The following is a 21,760-nucleotide window of genomic DNA, read 5'->3' on the forward strand; positions in this document are numbered from 1 at the left end:
AATCCAATGGTTTCTAATTCAAGTTTTGTAAAGTAAATATTTTTTATTGAAATTTTAGTTTGACCCTCCGTTTCATAACCACACATTCGATCATGCCATGGAGAAGAGCTATTCACGAATACCTTGTCAAGGTTATTTCAGAAAACTCTTTGTTTCAAGCCTTTGTGCATCGAACTCAGTCTGGCATGTTTAATGGTACATTACTGTGTAAACTATGAGCAATAGAGCTGATTGCTGGGGTTCAGCTTGTATGAATTCATGACATATTATAGCTTAATGCGGTACTTATGACTAAGCTAATACTATGTGTGTGTATCAACCATTAGCAAGATCAAAAATAGCAAACAATGAGCCAATCTGGAAACCTAGAAACGATTCTGTGAGTTTCATTTCTGCAGAAGCATTAAACTATTTGTTGAATCTTGTGCACTTGTTTCTGTCGACTAGTAAAGCCTTTGGTCTATGAATATAACATGACTGACATTAGTGTTTAAATATGGTTTAGTTTACAGGAGTGTTTGTCAAGGTATATCCGTCGAGACTGTTTGATTGTTTGCTTTGCATTACTGACCATTTATTTATTTTCACATTGCAGGAATTCAAGGATGGACTATTTAATCTATACAGACGAAAGAAATGAGTCTGATTCAAGACTGACAGCAACACTGAGATGCATTTTTTGACATTTACATGGCAAACTCGGGATATTTGAATACAACACAATCATCAATCTGAATTCAAAAGTAGTTATATTTGGATCATAAATAAATACATTACATATGTCTATTCAGTTGTTGGAATAAACAATACGAGCATAGAGTGAATGGATTAAAGTTGACAACTTTACAGCCCTATTCATATAGAATAGAACATTAGTGCCCAAGTACACAATACATTTCAATTTGGTGGTTCAATACTGATGAAAACAACAGTAACCCAATATCTGATTTCAAACTTGTCGATTGTGCAGTATATAATTATAACAAAAAAAGAGAAATGCGTTTTAAACTATAATGTGTGTTGATTCAAGTAATCGATATGTAATGAGAATAAAGAATGCTGATGGTTGCTTATTTCCAAGAATCATTGCAAGACAAAGTGTTTCATTTTACGTGAATACGATTGTAACTTGATACGAATCATGTCATTTGCTGATTTTGGAACTAGCGGAAATGGTGCTAGCAGAGGTTATACAGGACAGTCTTTGTCTGCAGCAGTGGAGATTCCATTGAGTCAGGCAGGCATATCATCTTCCAATGCACAAGGCACACCGAGTATGAGAGTTGGTTTTGCTTATTGATAAACTGCTGTCAAGCAACTATAAAAGAACAGGATGGACTTGGACTTGGGATGCTATAAAGTGTAGAGCAAGAGTTGATTCCATCACTTTATCCGTCCTATGCCTTTGCATTCAACCTATTATCTTTTAAGCTCATTCAAGGCTGCATCGTTTATTTTATTTTATTGTAAAACTAAAGCAATGTTATCTACCACACTATAATGTGTAGATGTTTCTGAAGAGTTTCGCAGGCTTTGGAACAGTGTATCAGAAAGTATATTCAAAGTATCGAGCAATGTAGCAACGATCCAGAGATTACAAAACCTGTTTGGTGGACATCAGGATACACCAGCAATGCACCAGCAATTGTAAGTGTTTGTAAAAGTAGCTTATTCTGTGCTGTCACTGACCTGAATTGTATGGATTAGACACGATGTGACGGAACAAACTCGCAGTCTAATCAAGACCATCAGTTTGGATCTAAAAAAAGTGATGGCAGTCAAGCCATCCGAAGGAGATGTAAGCATGACTCTTGTTGAAAGTGATTGAATGTAGATTTACAAACAAGTTTTGATTGAGAATAGCGACAAACTCGAATTACACAAAAGAAGCTCCAAAAGGATTTCGAGGCAATACTTCGTAGATTTCAAGAAGAGTCGAGGATAGCGGCGGAGAAATCGAGAGAATTTGTATCAATGGCACGAGCGCGCAAAGCATTTGACTTGTAAGAATGAAGGAGAATTATGTAAGATTACAACCAAGACTAACAAGGATTGAATACACAGGGAAGAAGCTACAGAGGATGAACCACTTCTTGGACACACTCAGCAGTAAGTGATTGAATACAAAAAAAAATGGGATGTGGTTTAACTTGAATGTGATGAGTCTAGATTGACACAACTGCGAGCACTGGATGCGGAAGTAGAGTTTAATGAAGCATTGATTGTTGAGCGAGAGCAAGATCTGGTTGGAATTGAGCGGTCAATTCAGGAAGTCAATGAGATTTTTCGAGATCTGGGCACATTAGTGAATGAGCAGCAATATTTACTGGGTAAGTTGACAAGGAACAAAGAGCAGGGAATAAGATACTAACAGAATGAATGATAGATAACATTGAAAGCAATGTGGGAGCAACGGCAGTTCATGTCGAAGGAGCACACAGTGAGTTGAGAGTAGCAAGCAGTTATCAAGCCAAATCCAGATCATGCATGTGTTGGACGTTTATTATTTTATTAGTAATAAGCTTGATAGTGTTGGCATTTCTTCATCCGTGGACATGGGTAAAGTAACCGACTTTTTAGGATTTCTCAAACAAGATTCTCTATGAAATCCCCGACAAGAATTCTAACGAATGCGATGGAATAAATTTTACAATTTTCAACTATAAAAAGCACGCTCAAATTCCATTTTCTTTCACTCAACTTTTTATTATTTTATCATGGCAGAAACATTTGCATTCCAGGCTGAGATTTCTCAGGTACTGTGTGTTGCCCTTGGTTTGATCTACTGTCGACTCCATGACTAACTTTAATCCTACTAGCTGATGTCTCTAATCATCAACACTTTCTACAGGTGAGTTTTCTAAAATGTTCTCTTGTGTTCTAGTGTGCACAGCTTGGTTCTAATTTTTGTTTTTTGAACCCTTAATTTTTTAGTAACAAGGAAATCTTTTTGCGTGAACTCATCTCAAACGCTTCCGATGCCCTTGACAAGGTCCGCTACGAGTCTCTCACTGACCCCTCCAAGTTGGACTCGGAAAAGGAACTCTTTATTCGCATTAACCCCCTTCGGGATCAGAATGTCTTGGAAATCCGTGACTCGGGTATTGGTATGACAAAGGCTGATCTTGTCAACAATTTGGGTACCATTGCCAAGTCTGGAACCAAGGCTTTCATGGAGGCTCTCCAGGGAGGTGCTGATATTTCCCATGATTGGTCAGTTTGGTGTTGGTTTCTACTCTGCCTATCTGGTTGCTGACAAGGTCGAGGTCATCACCAAGCACAATGACGACGAACAGTACATCTGGGAGTCTGCCGCCGGTGGTTCCTTCACTATTGCCCGCGATACCATCAACCCATCCATTGGCCGCGGTACCGTCATTCGTCTCTTTATGAAACAGGATCAGATGGAATACATGGAAGAAAAGAAAATCAAGGAAATTGTCAAGAAGCATTCCGAGTTCATTGGCTATCCCATTCAACTCATTGTTGACAAGGAGATTGAAAAGGAGGTTGAAGACGAGTCTGCCGAGGCTGTCGAGGAGAAGAAGACCGAGGAAGACGAGGACAAGCCCAAGATTGAAGAAGTTGACGAGGAGTCTGAAAAGCCAAAGACCAAAAAGGTCAAGGAAACCGTCAAGGAGACTGAGGAGCTCAACAAGACCAAGCCCCTCTGGACTCGCAACCCCGACGACATCAACAACGAAGAGTATGCCGCTTTCTACAAGTCACTCACCAACGACTGGGAGGACCACTTGGCTGTCAAGCACTTTTCGATTGAAGGTCAACTCGAATTCCGCGCTCTGCTGTATATTCCCCGTCGTGCTCCATTCGATGCCTTTGAGAGCAAGAAGAAGCGCAACAACATCAAGCTGTATGTTCGTCGTGTCTTTATCATGGACGACTGTGACGAGCTTATTCCAGAATGGCTTGGCTTTGTCAAGGGTGTTGTTGACTCTGAGGATCTTCCCTTGAACATTTCTCGTGAGACCCTCCAGCAAAACAAGATCCTAAAGGTCATTCGCAAGAACATTGTCAAAAAGGTTCTTGAAATGTTCGAGGAGATTGCAGAGGACAAGGAGAACTTTGGTAAATTCTACGAGGCCTTTTCCAAGAGCATCAAGCTCGGTATCCACGAAGATGCCACCAACCGCGCCAAGCTTGCTGAGCTGTTGCGTTACCACTCCACAAAGTCTGGCGAAGAACTCACTTCTCTCAAGGACTACGTTACCCGTATGCCCGAGAAGCAAAAGCACATATATTTTATTACTGGTGAGAGCAAGGCTACTGTTGAAAACTCTCCCTTTATTGAGACTCTCAAAAAGAAGGGCTTTGAGGTTCTGTACATGGTTGACCCCATTGATGAATACTGCGTCCAACAGCTCAAGGAGTATGATGGAAAGAAGTTGTTCAACTGCACCAAGGAGAATCTTGAGCTTGATGATGACGAGGAGGAGCTTGAGAAGCTTAAGCAGCAAAAGGAGGCATTCGAGCCCCTTACCAAGCAGATCAAGGAAATTCTTGGCGACAAGGTTGAAAAGGTTACCATTTCAAACCGTATCGTCAACTCACCTTGCGTTTTGGTGACCAACCAATACGGCTGGTCTGCCAACATGGAGCGTATCATGAAGGCACAGGCTCTCCGTGATGCCTCGATGCAGTCCTACATGCTTGGCAAGAAGACTCTTGAGCTCAACCCCGACAATGCGATTGTCAAGGCTCTCAAGGTCAAGGTAGATGAAGACAAGAATGACAAGACAGTCAAGGACTTGACTCAACTTCTCTACGAAACCGCACTCCTTTCCTCTGGATTCTCTCTTGAGGAGCCCTCTAGCTTTGCCGGCCGCATTCACCGCATGATCAAGCTTGGTCTATCGATTGATGAGGATGAGATTCTTGCTGATGCAGCAGACGATCTCCCACCTCTTGAAGATGCAGCCGTTGAGTCCAAGATGGAAGAGGTTGATTAAATTATTCTTCCCAAAGCTGTACGACCACCTAATTTTAAAGAGCTGCAGTTTGCTCCACTTTATGCACTTTTGTATGCGACCCAATGATCCCTTCAAGTTTAGCTTTTTTAAAATAAAATCATATCTTGTTTGCCACACTTGGATTTATTCAGATTTACTCGTCGAGAGTGCCAAAATACCTGCAACCAAAATCACCCAAGCCAGGTACAATGTACCTCTGTTCGTCCAAGCCGTTGTCTATTTCGGCAGTTACGATTCTCACTTTGGGGTAAGCATCCAAGACAGCCTTGATTCCTTCTGGACAGCAAATCAGATTGACAAACAGAATATGGTCTTCCATGACACCATGATTCAACAACACCTCAATGGCCTTGTTGGCGGACCCACCTGTTGCCAGCATAGGGTCAAGCAACAAACAAAACCTCGATGCGATATCTTTGGGAAGCTTGGAATAAAACAGCTGAGGCATAGCAGTAGCTTCGTCACGTTGAATTAGAATCTTGCCAATGCGGACTGAGCGACAACAATCCCTCAAGCCTTGCTCCATAGATTCACCTGCACGCATAATTGAAACACCACAGATTCGACCCAGTGGGGATAAACCCTTGTACTCGGAACCTAATGATAAAGGTTAAAAGACGATCAACTCCATAGCAGTGTCAACTCACCCATGCAAAACATACCCGTAGCAGTAACTACCGACTTGTCTACGAATGGTAAATGATTGAGTGCTGATAAAAACACAAGAACATTGAGTATTGAATAGTTTAAATGGATGACACAAGAACATTGAGTATTGAATACAACCTTCTTCAACCAAAAGACGAATTACTCGATCGCCTAACATGTCAAGATAAAGGGAATAGAATCATGGTTAGTATTAGATGACATGGGTTATAGTTGAAAGGGTTTAATGAGTATTTGAGACAGTAACAACTCAGAATGACAACCATGAGAAATGGGTTGAGATTCAACCCTGACAGTTGCATGGGTTATACAAGTACTTTGATCAACTCAACTATGAAAGATAAAGTCGCCTCGACCAGTACTTTTGTTTCTGATAACAGTCATGAGAGCTCTCAGTTGAGGAGTTGAGTCGAGCAGTCTGACATTGGCAGGAGGTTTATAAGACATTGTTAATAAGACGGAGATTGAACAGAAAAGGAAAACTTTGATCAACGATTTGAAATGGAGTTCAATTGGAGAGTGTCTGCGCAGTCTTTTTCAACTTCATTTTCAACTTTATGACAACTCACCCATTTGATAAACTGAACATATCAGACACTAGTGTGCTGATCAATACTCGACGTTCTGTCTGTCCTGGTTGCAATCGAAGTTCTAAAAACTTTTGTCCTAAATGCAATTTACCACTCGATCACTCTCCTCCTTCTATTCATTTACCCATTCCAGTAGACATGTCAGTGTACATCCCATTCTATCTTGTATACATTCTACCATTTCTAAACTACTGGATTTTATTATAGATATCGACATCCAGGTGAATGTCATGGCAAAACAACTTCAACGCATGCTAAACTTGTTGCTCCAACTCGAGTCAAAATATACATTGCTGATTTAGAAGGTGCATCATCAGATACTGAGTTAATGAGTAGGTATCCTGATCCTTCTCGAGTCCTGTTACTCTTTCCTTCAACCGTAAGTCTGTAATCTCGACTTGTTTTTACAAACTTGATGTTCACTAAATCTTTACATTCTATCCAGTCGGCTGTTCCCCTCACACAAATCAAGTCATCTTCGTTTGATAGGCTGATTGTACTAGACGGAACATGGAAACAAGCAAAAGCCATGACAAAGCGGTTGAGTCAAGTTGGGTTTCGTCATGTCAAGATCGAATCCCACGAGACTTTGTTTTGGCGATACCAGCAGTTTGATCGAACATTTCTTGCTACTATCGAAGCTATTTACTGGTTTTATCGAGAATATTTCGATGCTTATCTGGCACATGGCTGTAATGAGAATATCGTAAAACAATACTCTGGAGAGTACGATAATATGCTGTTTTATTTCAAGCATAACTGGGAATTGATTCAACTTTTTTATAAATCAAACCCAAAAAAATCGTTTACACATCGACATATAGACGGTGCTGCATATATTCAGTACGATGACAAGAACACTGAACTTACTTTATGATTGCGCACATTAAAAGTTTAATGAATTGAATTCCAAATCCAAATCCAAAAAACCAACTTTTCCCTTTTTCTGGTAATTTGCTAGCAAACTTTACACCAACTCATTCTGTAAACTAGTGCTTAAACAGTTTCCTTCATCATCATGGATGATATGGCTCAACCTCAACAAGATACTTCAATCATGGAAATCGATAATCAACCTTTAGACCATCTTTCTCCTCGTTTAGATGGAGTCACAAAAATACCAATACATGTAGCAGAAAATGACCCAGCTATTGATAATGTAGACATTCCAATACCATTGACACTGGATAATGAATTGGTAACCAACAACGAAGAGTAGGTCAAATTCATTGCTGGATTGGAATCTCAACTCAGTGCTATACGTTCTTGTTGCTCTGTCCTCTTTTTAAACGCTATATTGACCGATAATTGCTACACTTTATTGAATTGACTCTAGTGTATTACTGCTATTGAGCGCACTCAAGGTTTTACGTAACCAGCTGTCACAAGTAGAATCTGATATCAAGCGGCTTGATGAACTAAGATCCATGGCTATATCTGATCCACGCAAGTTTATAAAAGACTTTATGGAAAAGGTACATTTGGCTTGATCTTGTATGGTGAATACAAGTCTAGTTTATTTCAAATCCAAGACACACACTTCAGTTTTCCATCAGGTGACTCGCTAAACTATACTTTTTCAAATATAGAAGTTGGGACCCATACCAAAAGGACAGAGAATATTCGCATGTCCAGAAATAGATTTAGCCAAATACGTCAATCGATCAAGACGTCATCGTGTCGAAATCAGTATGTTTAGGGAAATACAGTTTTATGTATGATTAACACGCCCATTGACATTAAACTTTCTACTGTTGTCAATATAGATTACCCTCCTTTGTTCCGTCCGCAACTGTTTCGGACTACAACTGATAAACCTTTGTACAACCCTCCACAGCTCGATTTGGATATGCTAGATCGGCTTGCTAGTCAACCCTCACCAGATCATTTAAAGCCTGCACCCTCCCTCACACGAACACAGTCACAACCAGTAAAACCACGATCATTCTCTCCTTCATCCACGCTATCGGCTTACGTTTCAAATGTACCAAGCACCCCAAAGTCATACTCTGTCTCTAAATTTAAAAAACCTTTAAAGAGTTCAGATCGACCTGGAATTGGAAGAAGTGGGGAAAATTATAGGTTGTGGACGGTAGAAGAGCAGGTGAGTTACGCTATTCGATGTCTATATCACCTATATTCAAACCTCGTCACGCTACTCATCTACATTGCTTTATTTGCAACGAGTACTCATTTTTTGTAACCCCTCATTGTTGAATATTAGTATAAACTTCGAGCCTTATTAAAAGAGTTTCCTGAAAGCCCGCAGTTGTCTGGAATGCAGTATTTTGAATTTCTTTCAAAGAAAATGGGATCGCGAACCAAAGTCCAGGTAGGCATGCATATTTAACCATCTAAACATCATAATCAAGAGTTTAACCATGAATAGGGATGCTGTATTGGAATTTTTTAGCTTCATTCATATGTACGACATAACCGGTTCACTATTCCCATGAACTCGCAACAAGACAATGTAGGTTTTGTGTGTGATATAAAGCCAATTCTTTTCCATACTTTTTAACTGTAATCAAAACTGAGTTTTATTTGTTGATCATTTCAAACAGGATGATATGGACTCGGTCACGACATTACCATTTTCAGCAACACCATCTGATAAAAATGACTATGACGAATTTGTACGAAATAGCAAAACCGGCAAAAGAGGGTCAACTTCTAAAAGCAAGTCACGAAATGATGCTTCCTTGTTACATACTCCTGTCAAACCACTCAAACCTTCAAAAAAAGACGAAGCAGTACTGTTGAGTTTAAAAAATGCTCAGCCAGTACATCATGGATATCAATGCGATATGTGTCTGATTGAGCCCATCGTTGGTGTAAGTCTGCTATAAACTGTTGGTTTAAAGAGTATTATGGGTTAGGGAATTAATGATCCACCATGTTTGGTGCTGTTGGACATACAGACGCGATGGCGATGTAAAGACTGCACTGGTGATAGTCAAGTTGATTTATGCTCAGAGTGTGTAGATCTTGGATTCAAAACTGGTAAGTTGTGGTACAAGTCTATTTCTAAATTGGGTTTGAACTGTAATGTCAATCAACCTGCATTTTCTGTTTACAATCTTGTAGAAACACATGGATCTGATCACAAACTCGAGTCGATTGCCGAGCCTGAGGAATGGGAAGAGTCATCCGCATTCAACTACCTAGGATTCTAATTACACTACATTCTACCATCAATAAACACGACTAGACTTGAATGTACTGTATCCATGATGAAGAATTCAGCAATGCCTTTTTTATTTGAATTTCCATGTCAGAGTCTTGTTTGCCCAAAATGGCACAACAGATCTTTCAACACCATCATCATCCATAAACCCAATTTCTTGTGGAATCGACAAGCCAGAGTCGCATTTAACTAGAGTTGCTTGCTTGGTCGATGCATCTTTGTTGGGAATACCGTAAAATGCACGTCCAAACTGACAAGCAAATCCTTCCAGTCTATCCAAAGCGCCAAACGAATCTAAAATAGTGGCTAGATAGGGCATCACAAACGGTGTAACAAACACTCCTGCAGCAGCAGTAGCAGTATTTTCTTTGGTGTGGCGAGGATGAGGTGCCGAATCTGTGCCAAGAAAAAACCGAGGATGACCTTGACTCACCACTTGACGAAGGGCATCACGATCGTGAGGAAACTTGGCAACGGGTTTGCAGAAATGATGGCATTGACCAGCCCAATCGTCTACCAAGAGCTGCAAATGATGAACTGTAATGGTGCAACCCACTGTTGGACCAAGTGATTTGACCTGAATATCGAATTCAATCAAATTTTAAACCACTTGATGTATGCAATATCATAACGATCCGATTTACCATATCTACTGCGGCTTTGGTGGTGGCATGTTCTAGTACAATTTTGAGACGAGGGAAATCAGCATGAAGTTGTGCAAGATGCTTTAAAAATCGCTCCTCGGCATTCAAAACACAAATGTCCTAATCACAAAAAAACAAGCCGGATGAACGGTGAGTAACGATTCAAAACCAGTTGATGCTTCAATATGAACATACGTTTGACGGATCGCTTGGAACTTCTCCATGCAGATTTAAAACCATTCCAGCTTCTTCCATTGCTCGGAATACCTCATAGTACACCGTGTAACTTTCGATGCCAGAGTCGCTGTTGGTGGTCACTCCACGAGGATAACTTTTGACTCCTACAGTTGTATTGGGTTTAACACTCGACTCAAAACTGTCGCTATATTCCAACCAGAAAAATGGGTACCATCATACCTTTTATTCCAGCCTTGGCAGCCTTGTGAATCTCTGTTGGAGTGAGATCGGGATTCAGATAAAGTGTCATAAAGAACTCAGTGTTGGGCGAAAGCTGCTGAAGCTGTTCTTTGTAACAAAGTGCTTCCTCAGTAGTCTTGATTGGCGGCTTCAAATTAGGCTAATAATAAAATACATTAAATATGACGATTGCTATCATGCAATGGATATCGATGGATTAAAGCAATGCAACATCGCACATGTCGAGTGAAACTGCAGTTTCCATAAAATACCTCACCATGACATAGGCGAGTTTGCAGCCCCCACTTTCAATCAGCGGAGTAACAGTACGCATCAGAGCATCCTGACGTAAATGGACATGAAAGTCGTCGAGCAATGGGAGTGTGATTGACATGAAGTTTGCCAAGATTGAAAATTAATTCAATGTAAAATGTGTACGCATTCAGTGGTGACAAAGAGCATGAGAACAGAAAGAAATTGTCATGTTTTGCAAATATTGACGGATTGCTGATTCGAATAGCAGAACATTTACGCTTATTTCAATATAGAATTTCATTCTTTTGACCTTATTCAGTCAGAAATTAGGAATAAATAATCGTTAAATATTCGTCGTGTTGGAAATGAGTTGCTTTTCAATCAACACAACATTCATCATAATACAAACTATGGTTTTCTCCACATGTGGTATAACCATACATTGTACGATCAACAAGCTTAAAACCAGATATTGAATTCAAATCTCATCAAGTTTGTAAACTCCTGTATTCTAATCTCACAGATACGTTTACATTTCAGGAATGCAACCGTTGCTTTCATACTGATCACCAGGAAATTGTTCAATTAATGAGTTTACAAAATAATGTTGTCCAGTAAACTATCATGTCATGAGATTGACTGTTTATGATTCCAAAATATGCTTAAACTATTTCATGAATATGCACAAATGTTATTGGGTAGCAGACAATATGGCAACGGCATAAACTCGCGACAAACTATGCATCAATTGCATATCATTTCTTGTGTTGCTTTTTGAGATCTTGCAGATGCTTCAGTGGTATGAAAATCCAATGGTTGGCTTGAAAGTGCATTGGAAAACATGAACCAATGTCCTATATGCTGGCTTGACGTGGCATCACAGCCAGCTAATACTCGAATACTTTCAAACCAAAAGATTAACACATTGACACGATAATGATTGAAAACCAGATCTATTCACGGCAAAAATGCTTACCCTATAATCGCATGACAACCTGGACAGGTTCCATGAGCATACGCGAGTCCATCTACTTGACACCAATACGCATTTAACGAATCACTCGCCATTACGGAAAATGGAATATCCATATCAGCATCGTCTCCCACTGCAAAAATTTGTGATCCTTGTGCATGCCGAAGTGCATAACTGAGCTCTGTAGTGATGCTGTGGGCTTTGGAAGCATTAACAATATATGATCCACATCCAATACAAGATAAAGTAACTAGAGGTGAAGACTGCGTAGTTTCAGTTTCTGGCGACGCAAGTGGAACATAGTTGCATGGATTATTCCAAGTTGTATCTGGTATGGCAATGTCGGATTGTATTTTGAGTTTTTCTGGACTTTGTTCTGCTGCTGCTGCAGGTGTTTGATTTGGCGTGGCTTGCAACGACACTTGGGATTCCTGTTTAACCTTGGATCCAAATGAATATTTAGACAGGTCAATTGCTTTTTTGATCCCGCCAAGCGTTGCTGTATCATTTTGAGAATGCAGCGCTTGGTTATTGTCTAACCATACTTCAGATGTATTTGTCTGCACAATAGATACCACGCACAATATTGGTTAGTAACGGTCAAAACATGAGTTGTTATGCGTGACAATATCCAATCAAGCATGATTACCCAATTCAAAATGTTGATTTCAGTATTAGATGATTTTGGAATAATTGGATTTTCAATTGTACCCTTCAACGAATCCAATGTACCAGCTGTATTGAAATCTGTGTCTAGACCCAGATCAGTTTGTGGCTCATCTACCTTGCATATCTGCTCCTGTTCAACTTGATACTCCTCACGTTTCTTTTTTTCATCTGGAATGTGAGCCTCTAGCTGAAGTTTCAACTCGAACTCAGCCTTAATACGATAGTCGAAAAACGATTTCAAAACCGCCTCTGCTTCTTGAAGAGTTTTCCATTGCCTGATTTTCGTGCGCATCCATTTAGATAGATTAGATGTACATCTGGATTGTGAAAATCTTTCATCAAGCAGAATAATGGCACCCCAGTCGTTTCGATGTCGGATGCATCTTCCTAATGCTTGATTAAGGGCACGATATGCCTGCATAGAATACCTGAGATTGCATCAATGTTTGCTTCGGTAAGTAAACCATTACAGTCATGCCATACAAAAGATGTTCAAACATAACAATACCATTCACTGCCAGTCAAAAGACCTCGTGATGATGCACGCTGAGTATTATAGTCTCTTTTTTGAAGTACTTTAATGTCTTTGATATTTGGAAAGGGCAGTCCAACGCAAATAACACCGCGAGCCCGATGATCTACAGATGATGTACGACGTAATGATCAACACCCGCGATTGTTTAAAACAATTGTAAATTACAATCAAAAACTAGACTTCTTACCAGAAAAATCAATCCCTTCGCTCATCTATTTAAATCAAGTTGAGCGTGTCAACACAAAGCTGTAATACCTTGCAACAAAAGTACCATACTTTACCTTTCCACGATATACACAAAACAAGATTGCACCTGATTCTGTAGAACTGATAGAATCGTATTTAGCCATTAAATTCTCAAGTTCTTTTTTGGCATTGGCTCTGGGTTCTGTAAAAATATATTTTGTTTTCCCAAGTCTTTGTTCGAGCCCAGTCTGCCTCCATCTATCCATCAACTTATCTAACCACCTATATAATAGGTTAAACATGATGTAGTAAATAATTGAATAATTACTGTAGCCCATTTCAAAGCTGTCCAAGTCTGCCCATAATGCACATACATATAACTAGGCAAAAACACCAGTAGTCCTTGAGGAATGAGATTTGCTAGTCGCGCAATTGAGAGACCCAATTGGTCTTGATAATCAAATGTTTCAAACGATTTGTATACTCCAACTAGAGGCATATTGTTGGCCCCAGATGGCAGACTTCCAATACAAAGCTGGTCATCTTTAATGATGTGTGGTGCTTCAAGAGTGTGGGCAAATTTCACCCCTAATTCACGAGAAAATGAGCTAATCGGACTCATTGTACCACTATGTGCAACAAAAAGCGTGAGCTGAGCGTATAATAGCAAATGTGTAGATTAGATAGTAGACTAGTCTAAAATAATCAAATACCTTGTTAAAATAATCGATTTCGTCATTGATTCAATATGCTTAAAAATGACAGCTGGGTTCATACACCAAAATGAAAAAGTATAAACCCATGGCAGCGAGTCTAAAATATTGGTCAAAGTGTTACCAAACTAGCCCTATCAACACAAGACACAATGCAATCAAGACATATATTTCCAGATTCAAATCGTTCAGCACTCAGCGACAATACCTTTAACTCGAGACTCATTTTCGGACTTGGTAAGCACCATGCGATAATCTAAACCAAAACCATTGGTTAGTATTTAGAAATCAACACAGCATTTTCAACAAGTCAGTACAAAATAGAGGCTCACCATTGATAAAATCAGGATCAAATGAAAATAAAAACCTCAGTATCATCACAAGACCTAAACAACCAACAAATGAGTGATGAACATTATTTCATAATGTAAAAAATAAATTTGTTTACCTCCTATTAGTTGTAGAGATCTCTGACTCGGATATTCACGTTTTAATAATTTGAATTTGTCAGACGAACCCATAGTTTCCTGAATAGTCGCATATGCTTGAGTAATCATCGGTATACTGATGATAACCAATCGTACTTTTTAATTAGTAAACCAAATAGACTTGCTACATTCGTATGATTGATCAAATCAGCTAAACATACCTCCCAGGTAATATACCCATATCTCCAAGAAGCTGACTGATCTCAGGCCCTTGCCAACTTGAGTTTTTAATTACAATTCATTGAGTCAGCCAACTAGTTTCAAAACATCTTAAAACACGCAAAAATAGCTCTTACATTTTAAGCGATTTAGAAAATTCATGGATGGTAAAACTATCCTCAAATTTGCACCGCCAGTCCAAAAACATTTTGATCAAGTGAATGAGTGTATTGTATTCGTCCACATGATGACCTTGTTTAACAATGCCCTCAAGATCTCGACTTGTTTCTAATTCAATATTTCACTGTGAGTTTTGAAAACCAAATGTAGCCCATCACAATGCATTGAATATACCAATCATTTCCTGCTCGGTAAAATCAGCACTGCCGGAATCCATGCATGAGCTCTCGATATTATGTGCTAAACCAAATAGAAAATTAAATTTAAATCGACACTTGATTGTTTATATCGCAGTATTGGTGGTACCTTCATCAATAATCAGTATGCTGTTTTCAAGCGAAATCCCAGACGAAGCACGCACATCTATACGTGTAAGCATTTATCCAAATAGTCACGTTTAAACTCGGTTGCTTTAAATACAAAATGATGCATGTGCTACAAATAAAATACATACGAGGATCAATAATGTAGTTGTAAGGAGCAAAAATAACCTCGGCAGTTTCTGCAAGCGCTTTTGCAGCATAGTATGGACACCCTCTGGTTCTTTTTCCAACAGTAACCAAGTCCTACATGTTTAAACAACATGCATTCAGTATGTGATTATGGTAGTCTAAGTAGTAAACACTATGTTTTTTAACTTTCAATCGTATACCTCAATGTCCCAAATAGCATTTCTTTCTTCGCCTTGAATCTTGGCGTGGCCCTGCAGTTGCCGTGTACGATTAAAGTATCCACAGCTATCTGTCTCGATAAGCGAGGTACATTCTTCGCCCTTATTCGTAGATCTCTTCAGCTGAGGATTTATGCAGTAATGTTCACGACTGCCAAGAATGGATATTCGCGGTCGGTATGTCGATTTCTCGCGCAACTCACGCACAATCTGCTGGATCTGCTTTTGAGTTCGACTTGATCAAGGTTAAAAATCAGCCCTTGAACACTCATTTACCCAAAATCCAAATATGATAACATGACACACCTTGCAATGAAAATGGTGGGAATAGATTCGTTCAACGCTTTCGATTTCTCACTTCCATCACCCACAACTCCTAAATCGATCTTGTCGATTGCATTGTTGACTTTTATAGCTATAGAGTGGTTTACATTTTGATGATCGCAAACAGCCTCCATGAAATCATCGTTATCATTGGCAAATCTTTGTGAAGCTAAAGCACCAGCAGCTTTAGTTTCAATGGCTTGTGGCGTGTTGTTTGATTTTGTATCTGCACCTATAAAAAATGAAGAGCTGGATATTGGTGGATTCGGTGTCTGTTGCTTTTCTTGTTCAAAAACAAAAGACTTGAAATGCTCAGTTCGAATATTTGTAATGTTGGTCCGTTCGGCCTCTCTCCATGCTAAAACAGCAGTGAGAATTGTCAATGTTTTCCCCGTTCCAGTTGGACTCTCCAACAATGCGTTTTCAGACTCCTTCAATGCCTTGATAATCTATTTTCAAATTCAAGTTTTGTCAACTCTTACAGTCGTATTCACGCAAAGTGGAATGCTAGATAGGGATGGAATAATAAACAGCCGGATTCATGGAATGATTGGTTAATTTACTAGACAGCATATTTTGAACTTTGGTCGAGTGACATTTCTCAATGATTGATATGGAAACAACCGCTGCGTTCCTGAAATAGGCAACTATTGTTTTCTTGAACGCGAGCGTAGTGTAAGATTAGAATACAGGATTTGTATTGACAGCAACAGTTGAATCTAATCATTAAATTACAGTACATCAATCTGATGATTGTACAATGTATGGCTATGCCAAAAGAAAGAAAGGGAGGTTCAATAGTTTGATCGTATTATACAATGAATAGTGTGTTGTGAAGAATAACTTGTAGTCATTGTATAATTCAAAGTCCTGACTGCAAGACAAAAGTGCTCCATGTTACATGAATGCGAGTGTAACACAACTTGATGAATATCGACTGCTGATTTGACCAATACATTGCAAATTTAAAAACAATAGCTCATACCTTTCCCATCATGGCAATCTACGCATAGAAAAAAGGTGTTGCATTTCAGAACATTGTTAGCAAAAAACAAGTGCTTGACAATGCTCATTAAATGATCGTAGATTAAACTCACTTGAAATGGATATGCCTGTTATGTCGATAATTATATCGCAGTTGTACGACATGATCATGTATCATAGTAAAGTGGTGAATTAATACAATCGTCAATTCCAAACCATTAGCCAAACCCTCGACTTGAGGTATAATAAATAAGATACCCATCAAGCCCCATTTACTTTGAAAGGAAATCGGACATCTACTCCATTGATGGTGTATTTTTCAGATGAAGCAATGGATTTCTGATATTCTTTATCGCTTATATCTGTAGGAATATGAAGTGGCTGTTTGAATTGAAAGTCCAATGAAGTTTGTTTCCGTCTGAGTGTGCCTGGTGCTGCAGTAAACAGTTTTTTCAAAGTAGTGGTATTTGTCAAGCCCAAAGAGGGTGAGTTGTGTACAGGAAAGGTGTGACTGGAACTAGAGTTTTTACCGACTATTGTCGATGGTAATCTTCGTTTCAAATTATCCGATCCTTTACTGTCCTCCACCATGACTCCAATATCTTCAATGTGCAGTTAATAATCGAAGCGATAATAATTTCCAGTTTGATTTTGAAGCCCTCAGGTGTTACGGTGTTGAGCTATTGTTGTCGGCCAGTTGGATACGATTTCCATTCCACTCGCTTGACCGCATATTCGATTATCGCAATTTTAAATTTGTTAGTTTGTGACTAAATTCTAATCTTTTGTTTCCTCGTTGCATTTTATTCGAGCTTATTCGACAGTCTGCACACCTCATTTTTACTCTACATAAAATGAATAAAGCCAAAGTTTCTAGCAGCAAACAGACATCTGCTGTACTAAAAAAGCAATCTGTTTCCAGCAAGTCCTGTATCTGTTCTGTTTGCACTTGTGGTCATCACAAGCTTTGCAAACCGGTCACCACAAACGACTCTCCGTTCGATGCTCATACTGGTAACTAAGTTGATTATACTGATTGCTATTGTCTTTTAGTGCGTGAAACAGCTACTGCAATCAGATCGCATCTAGTGATTGTTTTTAATTGACAAAACGATGCTGCCGTATAATAATTACATTTTCGTGATTTTATTCTCAGCCTACACATGATGAGTTTCAAAAAGTAGACGTAATCCAATAGTCTTTCTTTAGTCTTATCGTTTTATTGGAAAAGCTAACCATTGTACACGCATGTCGATATTGCACATTTAGAATACTGCGACAATTTTAAAAAATATCCTCTTGATGTCCGACGCGGTCTGCCGGCTCCACAAGAGCTTTCTGTTGGTGGAGAATTTCACAGCAGCACTGAAAAGTAGGGTTTGCATAAGTTGAGCATTGTATTTTAAACAGTATTTGAAACTGCATTCACTGACATGACGCAATTACCACTGGTTAAATTCAATCGTTTATCAAAACTGTACTTTATCGATATTTCATTTTTACCCAAAAACACATTCATTTCGTCAGTCGTGAAAAATATGTATTGCACACAATTCCTCCACGATACAAGGTAAGAAACGCGTATTTCCAGTCAACATCCACACCTTGAAAATAATCCACTGTTGAGCACGATGCACTGTTGCCACATAAACCTTGTGCAAGATACATGAAACCCAAGTGTTCTTAACTAGCAATATATATTTTATTTAAACCAATCGTCCAGATTAAAAAAGAAACGTATTCTCCAAACGAATCATCATTAGAATCCATGACTACTCAACGTCGAGATTATCAGGCATGGCCAGGCGTAGCTCCACCAAAACGTCGTGAGCTTCAGCCATGGGTGAGCACATCTGGATCCTTTGATGGATCGACTACAACAAAGACCGACTATGTTGGATTTCCTCTTCCTCCTCATTATGTGCGTCGTCAACAGCCCTATGTCAAATCGGATGTCAAGTTTGAGGGGTTGTCCACACAAACTAATGATTTTCAAAAATGGCCTGTTACTAATATTCCTACTCGTCGCAAGGCTGCACCTAGTCCAGTTGTTAGTCAAGAAGACCGGCAAGTTATTAATTGGCTGTATTAAAGTTGACTCGATACATGGTGCATACCATGAAATTGAAATCCATTCAACTTGATGCTAAACTTGAATATTTAATGATTGTATCTAGTGATTTTCAATCCACGACGGCATCATCATATATTGAGCATCAAATTAAACGTGAATTGGTAAGCTGCCTATTTTTGTTACTATAATCTATTCAATTGTATTATCAATGTATATGATTGATTTGAAATCAACACATTTGTAAATACCATGAATGAATTTTTCAACAACTCATCTAGGTTCGAGCACCTCAAACTCGCACCACTGACAGTAATAATAAGTTTGAAACAATCTCAACAACTAAAGAAGCATTCCAAGTATGGAATCTTCCTCCTCGTTATCAGCGCCATAAAGCCGAGTATCATCCCAGTAGCGCAGGCTTTGATGGACAAACGACTTACAAGGATACGTTTTCACCCAAAACTGCAGAACGCTATATTCACCCAACACCTACATATGTTCCAAACAGTGCCAAGTTTGAAGGAACTAGCACAAACAAGTCAGACTATCTTCCAACAGGTCAGATTTTGCGTTGCAAAGACTTTCGTCCAAGGAACGTTTATGTTGCAAGTGCCGACGATCGTGATTTTGTGAGTACGACGCGTGGACATCATACACCCAAACCACTTCATCATTGTGCTGCAACAGATTGGGTCAAGGCGGGAGTTGTTAGTAATCAGGATGGACATGTTCGCATGGTAGCACAATCCTAATTTCAAGCTAATACATGGCGAATTAGGGGTGAAATACTTTGAAGTTTAATAACTGCAATAATGGATTGAATAAAACTAATGTTTTATCTCAACTCGACTTGTATGAATTATTTGATGGATAAATTCCAAGTTTTTAATATTTTCATGGAATGATTGGTTGATTTACTAGACAACATGTTTTGAAGTTTGGTCGAGTGACGTGTGTTGTGAAGAATAACTTGTAGTCATTTTATAATCCAAAGTCGTGACTGCAAGACAAAAGTGTTTCATTTTACATGAATGCGAGTGTAATTGTCAGTTTACAGTTTGGAGGATTCAGCAAGTGTAAGCTATAATCACGTGGTAAATCTGTCCAACATTTGAATTTTGTCAGCTTGCAGTAGTTGAAAGTCCTACTTTCATATAGCCATCCAACCACAGTTGAATCTAATCAAATGAGTCTCCTTTACCCACAGCAGAAGCCAAAGCGGAGACAGGCACGACCAGAACTTACAGACGAGCAGAAGCAAGAGATACAGGAAGCTTTTGAGCTGTTTGACACAGACAAGGATAATGCTCTAGATTATCATGAACTCAAGGTCGGACATTTCCATTTTGGATAATTATCAGTCATGAGCAATGATTTGTAATTATTGTGCTGGATCTATATGCAAAGACGGTTTATATACTGCATGCATGATTTGTACCATGTCCGTTTAGAACACTTTTGACGGGCCAATCAACACCTATTTTCTTTGATAATTAACTCATTTGAGATATTAGGTTGCGATGCGTGCACTTGGATTCGATGTTAAAAAGGCTGAAGTCCTTAAAGTCTTGCGGGACTATGATAAAGATAATCAAGGCTTGATTGACTTTGAAGGTTTTAACAAAGTCAGTAAGTTAAATTTGTTTAGTCGATTATATTTCCCTATCTACACCCATTCAATCTGTTGGGTAGTCAACATCTACAGTACAGATTCACTTGCATAATAGATTGATTGAAATGTGTAAATACTGCATGTTTATGGCAGTCAAGACACTGCAGTATTTCCGGCGCATTCCAATTATACTATTCTGCCAAAATGCATTAGGAATAGCTCAAGACTCTGACTATGTGTATATATAGTGACTGAGCGGATTCTTGATCGAGATCCTTTAGAAGAGATTCGTAAAGCGTTTCAATTATTTGACGATGATGGAACAGGCAAGATTTCACTTCGCAATCTCCGTCGTGTTGCAAAAGAGATTGGTGAGAGTTTGGATGATGAGGAGCTGCAAGCCATGATTGATGAGTTTGATTTGGACCAAGATGGCGAAAGTAGGTTATCTTTGAAAGTTTTGATAATTTATAGTCGACTAGTTGAATTTCGTGTATTTCAAAGCCGAGTCAATTCTAAGCCAGTATATTACCCACTATTAATTATCTAGTCAACGAGCAAGAGTTTATTGGGATTATGACGGATGCGAATGAATAAAGTACTTGACCGAACCAGTTGAGGTTTGAACACAAGCATTTCAGAAGAAATGAATGAGATTCAAGTGACAATCCGATATCAGCAAATATTGCTTTACAGGCTCAAGCGAAACTGTAATTTGGCCAAAAATAAATATTTAAAGCGTGTCCGAATTTTGAGATTTAAAGTTCAATCATTGCTGGATAGCAACCAACTCTTGAGCGTATTGACAATCCAAGGCTCAATAAAAACCATTTAACATGTTATCTCATATCCATCCTTCCGATTCACCTCAAGTAGTAACTGAGCAAGAAACTCTTCCTCGATTGGTCATTTCAAAGATTGTTCAGCGCAACTTCAAATCCTATGCTGGCATTATCGAAATCGGCCCTTTCCACAAGGTGTATTCTATGTTGTGCTTACATTGTAAAAGATACTCGACTGGCTATATTTTATTTGGCCGATTCAGCTGAAACCCTGCTAAACTGTAATCAATCACCTTTTCATCACACATCTAGTCATTCACTTCCATTGTCGGACCAAACGGTTCTGGGAAATCAAATGTCATTGATTCGCTGTTGTTTGTGTTTGGTTTCAAGGCCAAGAAACTACGACAAGGAAAACTGTCCGATTTGATTCACAATTCTGCCACTTATCCAAATCTTACTTCTTGTGCTGTCGAAGTCCATTTTCAAGAAATCATCGATTTGGTATGCAGATTTGACGGTCTTGTTTTTACTGAAATTTACTTGGACGAGACCACGTAGATGTGCATTTTAAATGCAATACCAGTATTGATTCTGTCTTGTTTTTTTCAAACTCAACTATAGCCTGGTCCGGATGCATACGATGTTGTGCCAAATTCCCAAA

At 39.0% G+C, this 21,760-nt stretch overlaps 10 protein-coding genes across 10 annotated transcripts; 7 read left to right on the forward strand and 3 right to left on the reverse strand.

The window, feature by feature from the left end:
* Window positions 1-1,141: 1,141 nt before the first annotated feature.
* BATDEDRAFT_24429 (uncharacterized protein) lies at window positions 1,142-2,568 on the forward strand (the record flags this gene model as incomplete). Its single annotated transcript, XM_006678389.1, has 8 exons — window positions 1,142-1,274; window positions 1,509-1,647; window positions 1,708-1,798; window positions 1,864-2,003; window positions 2,065-2,109; window positions 2,170-2,330; window positions 2,387-2,440; window positions 2,516-2,568. 8 exons carry the CDS (start codon window positions 1,142-1,144, stop codon window positions 2,566-2,568), a joined length of 816 nt encoding a protein of 271 aa, XP_006678452.1.
* A 151-nt stretch (window positions 2,569-2,719) lies between these two features.
* On the forward strand, window positions 2,720-5,109 carry BATDEDRAFT_36900 (uncharacterized protein). The gene is made up of 2 exons (XM_006678542.1): window positions 2,720-2,851; window positions 2,935-5,109. Exon 2 carries the CDS (start codon window positions 3,207-3,209, stop codon window positions 4,965-4,967), a length of 1,761 nt encoding a protein of 586 aa, XP_006678605.1. The 5' UTR covers window positions 2,720-2,851; window positions 2,935-3,206; the 3' UTR covers window positions 4,968-5,109.
* BATDEDRAFT_33164 (uracil phosphoribosyltransferase) lies at window positions 5,093-6,101 on the reverse strand (the record flags this gene model as incomplete). Its single annotated transcript, XM_006678492.1, has 4 exons — window positions 5,093-5,585; window positions 5,651-5,698; window positions 5,775-5,807; window positions 5,987-6,101. 4 exons carry the CDS (start codon window positions 6,099-6,101, stop codon window positions 5,122-5,124), a joined length of 660 nt encoding a protein of 219 aa, XP_006678555.1. The 3' UTR covers window positions 5,093-5,121.
* A 110-nt stretch (window positions 6,102-6,211) lies between these two features.
* On the forward strand, window positions 6,212-7,121 carry BATDEDRAFT_24432 (uncharacterized protein; the record flags this gene model as incomplete). The annotated part of the gene is made up of 3 exons (XM_006678390.1): window positions 6,212-6,384; window positions 6,452-6,623; window positions 6,690-7,121. 3 exons carry the CDS (start codon window positions 6,212-6,214, stop codon window positions 7,119-7,121), a joined length of 777 nt encoding a protein of 258 aa, XP_006678453.1.
* A 141-nt stretch (window positions 7,122-7,262) lies between these two features.
* Window positions 7,263-9,420, forward strand: BATDEDRAFT_34953 (uncharacterized protein; the record flags this gene model as incomplete). Its single annotated transcript, XM_006678510.1, has 9 exons — window positions 7,263-7,459; window positions 7,581-7,719; window positions 7,834-7,933; window positions 8,011-8,348; window positions 8,469-8,576; window positions 8,658-8,717; window positions 8,809-9,078; window positions 9,166-9,247; window positions 9,332-9,420. 9 exons carry the CDS (start codon window positions 7,263-7,265, stop codon window positions 9,418-9,420), a joined length of 1,383 nt encoding a protein of 460 aa, XP_006678573.1.
* An 81-nt stretch (window positions 9,421-9,501) lies between these two features.
* On the reverse strand, window positions 9,502-10,886 carry BATDEDRAFT_87985 (dihydroorotase; the record flags this gene model as incomplete). The annotated part of the gene is made up of 5 exons (XM_006678683.1): window positions 9,502-10,008; window positions 10,076-10,195; window positions 10,271-10,416; window positions 10,493-10,652; window positions 10,770-10,886. 5 exons carry the CDS (start codon window positions 10,884-10,886, stop codon window positions 9,502-9,504), a joined length of 1,050 nt encoding a protein of 349 aa, XP_006678746.1.
* Window positions 10,887-12,657: 1,771 nt separating this feature from the next.
* On the reverse strand, window positions 12,658-16,093 carry BATDEDRAFT_1044 (uncharacterized protein; the record flags this gene model as incomplete). The annotated part of the gene is made up of 15 exons (XM_006678230.1): window positions 12,658-12,817; window positions 12,898-13,027; window positions 13,112-13,136; window positions 13,206-13,358; window positions 13,481-13,739; window positions 13,824-13,951; window positions 14,219-14,387; window positions 14,473-14,529; window positions 14,608-14,758; window positions 14,825-14,890; window positions 14,957-15,013; window positions 15,105-15,216; window positions 15,303-15,555; window positions 15,627-15,677; window positions 15,948-16,093. Coding segments are annotated over 15 exons (1,917 nt in total), but the record flags the coding sequence as incomplete, so codon positions are not given.
* A 1,389-nt stretch (window positions 16,094-17,482) lies between these two features.
* On the forward strand, window positions 17,483-17,734 carry BATDEDRAFT_88359 (uncharacterized protein; the record flags this gene model as incomplete). The annotated part of the gene is made up of 2 exons (XM_006678583.1): window positions 17,483-17,642; window positions 17,682-17,734. The coding sequence occupies 2 exons, from the start codon at window positions 17,483-17,485 to the stop codon at window positions 17,732-17,734; spliced, it is 213 nt and encodes a 70-aa protein (XP_006678646.1).
* Window positions 17,735-18,396: 662 nt separating this feature from the next.
* On the forward strand, window positions 18,397-19,454 carry BATDEDRAFT_88360 (uncharacterized protein; the record flags this gene model as incomplete). Its single annotated transcript, XM_006678584.1, has 3 exons — window positions 18,397-18,713; window positions 18,806-18,863; window positions 18,981-19,454. The coding sequence occupies 3 exons, from the start codon at window positions 18,397-18,399 to the stop codon at window positions 19,452-19,454; spliced, it is 849 nt and encodes a 282-aa protein (XP_006678647.1).
* A 428-nt stretch (window positions 19,455-19,882) lies between these two features.
* Window positions 19,883-21,027, forward strand: BATDEDRAFT_87987 (uncharacterized protein). Its single transcript, XM_006678585.1, has 4 exons — window positions 19,883-20,032; window positions 20,217-20,331; window positions 20,563-20,754; window positions 20,865-21,027. The coding sequence occupies exons 1-4, from the start codon at window positions 19,889-19,891 to the stop codon at window positions 20,909-20,911; spliced, it is 498 nt and encodes a 165-aa protein (XP_006678648.1). The 5' UTR covers window positions 19,883-19,888; the 3' UTR covers window positions 20,912-21,027.
* Window positions 21,028-21,760: the final 733 nt, after the last annotated feature.

Source organism: Batrachochytrium dendrobatidis (assembly GCF_000203795.2).
Source record: "Batrachochytrium dendrobatidis JAM81 unplaced genomic scaffold BATDEscaffold_5, whole genome shotgun sequence".
NCBI classification, from domain to species: Eukaryota; Fungi; Chytridiomycota; class Chytridiomycetes; order Rhizophydiales; genus Batrachochytrium; species Batrachochytrium dendrobatidis.

What these genes read in the sequence shown, in the direction of transcription:
- BATDEDRAFT_36900 (XM_006678542.1), top strand. Translation starts at nt 3,207, where the DNA reads ATGATTGGTCAGTTTGGTGTTGGTTTCTACTCTGCCTATCTGGTTGCT.
- BATDEDRAFT_87987 (XM_006678585.1), top strand. Translation starts at nt 19,889, where the DNA reads ATGAGTCTCCTTTACCCACAGCAGAAGCCAAAGCGGAGACAGGCACGA. An exon ending in TAGATTATCATGAACTCAAG is followed by an intron (nt 20,033 to 20,216) that starts GTCGGACATTTC and finishes TTGAGATATTAG; the next exon opens with GTTGCGATGCGTGCACTTGG. An exon ending in TTTGGACCAAGATGGCGAAA is followed by an intron (nt 20,755 to 20,864) that starts GTAGGTTATCTT and finishes TTAATTATCTAG; the next exon opens with TCAACGAGCAAGAGTTTATT.